At 31.5% G+C, this 6,052-nt stretch overlaps 1 protein-coding gene across 1 annotated transcript in view; it reads right to left on the bottom strand.

The window, feature by feature from the left end:
* FSTL5 (follistatin like 5) overlaps window positions 1–6,052 on the bottom strand; it is a 340,144-nt gene that overhangs the window by 294,156 nt on the left and 39,936 nt on the right. The window contains 1 exon segment of the mRNA XM_015820299.1: window positions 2,746–2,784. Within this exon segment, the coding sequence (XP_015675785.1) occupies window positions 2,746–2,784 (39 nt within the window).

Raw genomic sequence — 6,052 nt, forward strand, 5'->3', positions numbered from 1 at the left:
AAAAAAAAAAAAAAAAAAAAAAAAAAAAAAAAAAAAAAAAAAAAAAAAAAGTTATGCTTAAAATCCTACAAGCTAGACTCCAGCAATATGTGGATCGAGAACTTCCAGAAGTATGGGCAGAATTTCAAAAAGGCAAAGGAACTAGAGATCAAATTGCCAACATACTCTGGATCATGGAGAAAACTAGGGAGTTTCAGAAAAACATCTACTTCTGCTTCATTGACTATGCTAAAGCCTTTGATTGTGTGGATCACAACAAATTGTGGCAAGTTCTTAAAGAGATGGGAGTACCAGACCATCTTATTTATCTCTTGAGAAACCTATATGCGGGTCAAGAAGCACTTTTTGTATTGAAATCAATGGAAAAAATCTTGCTACCACAAGGTGAGTGTATTAATACTCCTTAATTTTTAAAGGGAGTTCTACTTGACATATTGAATTACAGAAATTCCACTTGTCTTCAACAATCATATTATCTGTCCTGTTTAGTTTTTCACAAAACAGTTCAGCATAAAATTATTATTAATTGTGGAGGGCTTCTCAAAGACTTCAGTTGGCTTCACATTAGTTGGACGTGATTTCTCCCCCATTGCTAATGAATATCAAATATGTTCAAGAACACTTATGAGAGATAAAATGTACAAGTCAAACTGCTGTTATTTTAGGGAAGAATGGAATTTCTTGGCAAATCCTAAGAATGTAAATATTAAATGCATTCAAAAACAAATGAGAACGAAAAAATGGAAGTATACTAATCTGTAATATTATGTATCCATTCATCTACATTATGTTCTGCTGGATTCCTGAGGTTGGTTTTCTTCTTGCAATTGCTTTATTATTGATATGGAAGAAAAGGTTTGTGACTTGTTTACACAAGTGATTTACTCTACCAGCTTGATTAAAAATGTGCATAATTTCACATAGGAAACTACACATTTTATAAGTTAGGCCTAAAAATACAAGATGATTCCTAGAAGCTTGATACTTTGACAAATTACCATCAATAAACATGTAGAAATAAATTTCATTTATACATCATTCAAAAGGTACAGAGTTCAAACAAAGGGCAAACAGCCATGAGCACATCATCCCTTATCACACACTCACAAAGCCAAACCTAAATAAAGAGGAATAAATTAAATAAGCAACAATATCCTGCTGGTAGGAATAAGCTGCTATTTATAAACAGCCAACAAACACTGATGATGTTTTTTTTAGATTGGCAGTTAAATGTCTGCAAAAAAAAAATGCTCAGAGAAGTCAAGGGCCCATAATACAACTCTAAGCTGCATATACATTATCTTTCATCATTGCAATACAATGTCCATTTAGGCCGGAAAAATCAAAGGTACAAGTACAGATGGGTGAGACCTGGCAAAAAAGCTAATACAATCTTGGGTATTAGAGGCATAGAATCAAGATCACACAAAGTATTAGTATCGCTTTATAAAACCCTAGTGAGACCACACCTGGAATACTGCAGCCAATTTTGGTCACCAGATCACAAAAAAGATGATGAGAGTTTGAAAAAAATTCAGAGAAGAGCAACTAAAATGATCAAAGGCCTGGAGACTAAAACATACAAAGAACGGCTGCAGGACTTGGGTTTGGCTAGTCTAAAGAAAAGAATAAATAGGGGAGACATGATAGCAGTATTTCATATTTGAGGGGCTGCCACAAAGAATAGAGGGGCCACGTTATTCACCAAAGCACCAGAGGGCAGGACAAGAAATAATGGTTGGAAACTGATCAAAGAGAGAAGCAACCTGGAATTAAGGAGAAACTTCCTGACAATGAGGAAATTAACCAGTGAAATAGCTTGCCCCCAGAAATTGTGGGCGCTCCATCACTGGAGATTTTTAAAAAGAGGCTAGATAGCCGCTTGTCTGAGATGGTATAGGTTTTCCTGCTTGAGCAGGGGGCTGACTAGAAGACCTCCAAAGTCCCTTCCAGCTCTATTCTATTCTATTAAATTCTATTCTATTCTATTTTGGGGCAACAAAATATTTTACCTACATTAAAGCTACTATACTCAGGCTGCAAAAATCCAGATGATCACCAGAAGAGAGCAAAGATATACAAAACTGAATGCCTACAATTAATAAGCATTGTATACTAATTCAAATGAATCAGATGAATATAATGAGAAGTCAGTACAAATATCTTATATACTTTATTTTATGGAACACTTTATCAGTTATTTCACCATACCATTTTAAATAAGTATTGCTAGACGAAATCTGTTTGATCTTTTGGGTGTTATTTTTTCTTGCATACAATGTATATAATATCATGATACATGTATGAAATGTAATATCTATGTTTCTTATTTGTTGTAGATTTGGGAAACAAATTATGAAATAATGCTATATAATTTCACATAGATATGAAGAAATCCAGACTGGATAGGATTGGCATAAGAGACAGTCATTATGGCCAGAGTCAATGCTATTTGGAGGCAGTCTTTATACATCTAAATTAAGAATTAAGGGAAGTAATAAACTCAACTTACATATACATACAAAATACAGCATAGAAAATGTTTAAAATCCAGAAATAAACATTTTTAATAATTCCTTAAAAACATTTTTGATATCTTTATGCATTTATGTATTTTTAAAGTAAAACTCACATTATTCTGCAGTACTTAAAATGTAATATCATAATTGTAACATTTATCTTTTATCATACTGATTTAAAAGGGGCAGAGAGCAAATATATGTTATATTCTAGTTAATGATGAACAATACCTTTATTTCTTGAATGTTCAGGACTCCTTTCCTGCTGAAATTGAAAACAAAGAGAAAAGCAATAATTACTTCATTTATACTGTTTATAAATAAATAATGTTGATAAATATGTGTTTAAAAATTGTGGTATTATTTTTTCTGAACTCATCAGGATTAGATCACTTTAACAATATGTGAAAACATTTGTATTGACTTAGTATGCATAATCCATTCCCATTAGAGTTGTTTGAATACTTTCTTGGGGTGAACCATCTTAGTCTTAGTACTTAGCAAAAGTACTATGGTAATACTTTTTTCAATTATTAGATGTTTTTAATGCTCATGAACTTTGATGAGCATCTGATGAAGTGAGCTGCAGTTCACAAAAATGTGTGTCTTTTAGTAAAAGTGATTTTTTTTAAAAAGAAATGTTCTAAGGCTGAATGAATGAGTGAATGAATGAATGAATGAATGAATATCAAGTATTTCTAACGCCACTACTCTGAAGCACATTTATTGAAAATAAACCTAATTGAAGAATCTAAAATATTTGTATATAATTTTATGTAGTCATTTCAATTCTGGTTCAAAATGCTACAGAACTGGGATATATATCCAGTGAACATTGTTAAGGCAAAGTGAGCCTTTTATTCTCTTGATTTTCCTATACAATGATATTTCCTATACAATGATATTAGCCATCTCTTGCTAAATTCTGAAATGTAATTTATAAAATTAACCTGACTGAAAAGGAAAGACAAGAAGTTGCAGAAAACTAATACTCTTCATACCTAATAGTTCAGGATCTGTACAATTAAAACATGCATTTTCAGAAATATCTAATGTAGTAATTAAAAACTATATACTCAGAGTTAGTTCAGATATTTCTTTCTACTGTACCTTTTTGATAATAAATGGTTTAGAGTCCTTTTGTCTCATTAACTAGTTGGTTGACCTAGTATTTACAAAGCATATTATATTAACAGAACAACAGCCTTTATTTTCTGCCTTATCAGCTATATGTGTACATCAGGAAAACACAGACTATATATAGGATAGGCAGTACTTGAGTGATCTGGCACTTTTCATCAACATTCTCTAGGGAAAATATTATATAAAAATTATTGTATAAGTTTAACTAAAATCTCTAAAAACTACACTTTGGGTCTATCCTGGATCTATTTTTAAATCCTCCATAATTCATATTATTCAACTTCAAAGAAACCACTAATATGAGGAGCAATTTACTATGCATTTTCAGAATAAACCAATGCAAAAGACGTATAAGAAGGACTTATAAAATGTCACATGTATACTCAACCTGAAACCTCATTCATAAAATAATAGATCTGCCCAAATGTATAATATCAGTGTTTTGTTCCACTTATTATGGTCTTTGTCTCCACTCTAACACGCTCTGTGTTTCAACGCCTCATTGATTATCCACAATGGTCACACATGCTTATCTCTGGGCTAATATGATACTCTTAACCATCAATAAAGCATATATGATACTCTTAACCATTAATGAAGCATATATGCTGCAGTTGACTAAATGTGGTTATGATTTGATATAATATTCTAATCCAGACACTATTTTCCAAAAAAACAAAATAAACTTGCAAATCTATATAAATAAAAATGTAAATATTTGTTTGTTCAAAATCTTAAATCTCCGAAGGTTCTTCACCGATTGCCTTGAAATTTTGACACAATGTTGCATTCGAATACGCACGTGTTTTTATATACCTACTATTATATAGATGTCATATCTGTGACAGGTAAAAACATGATATATTACAAACGTGCGCTTTCTCTTTTCTTTCTTTTCCATTTAACCAGTCTGAGCCATAGCAACGCGTGGCTGGGTACAGCTAGTTGTAAATATAAAGATACTTCATTGAGATGCAGCAATATGATTTTTAATTATTATAAATATTTGGGGGAAAAGGACTAGTTTCAAGAACTGGTGTATTTCAAGGACTGGTGTATGTGTTTTTTTTAATGAGCCTGCACTTTGCTCAACATCTGTTAATTAGCCATGGGTCTCTGAAGAATAAAGGTGTTCTTGATTGCAACACAGAGGATTTAGAAACCAATTTCAAGAATTGCTTTCTAAACCCTGTGTGCTGCAGTTAAGAAAGATCTTGCTCATATGAACACCTTTTATCAACAGAAGGATCTTGCTCATTTGTCCACTTTTTTTTGCTCATATGACCACTACCTCTGTGCTGCAATCAAGAAAGATCTTGTTCATATGACCACCCCCTGGAGTTTATTGTTGCTTGTTCTTTTAATCTTTAATCTAAAATAATTTGGTCTGCTGTTTACCAAAGGGTTTTATATACATTTGAAAATGTCATCAATGACAGAGATTTGATCATCTATATGAATTATATTTTGCTGAGTTGCTATTAGAGTCAGCGGTAAACATTTAAACCAATATTACCATTCAAAGCCTTTTCATTTAGTATTTCATTGTACTAAATAACATTATCAAATGTTTATCTTATAGATGCTTATTTTAAATTTCACTGATGTTACAGGTTTGATCCTCTGTAAAAGCAACAGCAAAATCTCACTGTTAGAAGTAGAGAGTTGTAGTTAACAGAAAACTATTCAGTGAGATTTTCATTTAATATTTTACTATTAATATTTTTTATTGAAAACTACCCTGATCCTTGACAATAAATTTCATTTAAAAAAAAAATCCTAAATGAATGAAACGGAAAAGTTGAGTATCCAAAAGACATACAAAGTACACTGATCAATCTTACATGTCATCTTTCTTACAGATGCCCTTATCATAGGATAAAGCTAAAGTTGACAACTCATTTGTTCATTCATTTCTATTTCTCTATGACACACATCCTATTAGTATCCCAACAACCATGAGAGTATTATTTCTCATTGAAACATCAATTGACATCATATTGCATTCTTCAAGTTTAATTTCTAGACATATTTTACTTTGATAGACAAACCAATTCTATAAAAATAGTCACATTGTTATAAGAATTTGGAAGTATATACACTGTAAGTCATGTAAACTTGTGAATCAATCCCTTGGTACACAGCAATTTAAAAATAGAGACTGTCACTCTATGTATTATTCCTTTTCACATTGCCACTTGCATTTAGAATAGAAATACAAAAATCAGCCAGCTTAACATCTGCAACACAGTGCATGATTTCAGTTCTGCTTTTTGAAAAGAAGTTGATTATTATGATTGTAAATAAAACTAGCAATTATTCTTCTTGCAAGCCTTTTTTATTGCTTTAATGTTATTTTATGTTCCAACTTACTTTGAGCTTATTGTAAA

The sequence above is a fragment of the Protobothrops mucrosquamatus genome, unplaced genomic scaffold, assembly GCF_001527695.2.
Source record: "Protobothrops mucrosquamatus isolate PMUCROS unplaced genomic scaffold, P.Mucros_1.0 scaffold1115, whole genome shotgun sequence".
NCBI classification, from domain to species: Eukaryota; Metazoa; Chordata; class Lepidosauria; order Squamata; family Viperidae; genus Protobothrops; species Protobothrops mucrosquamatus.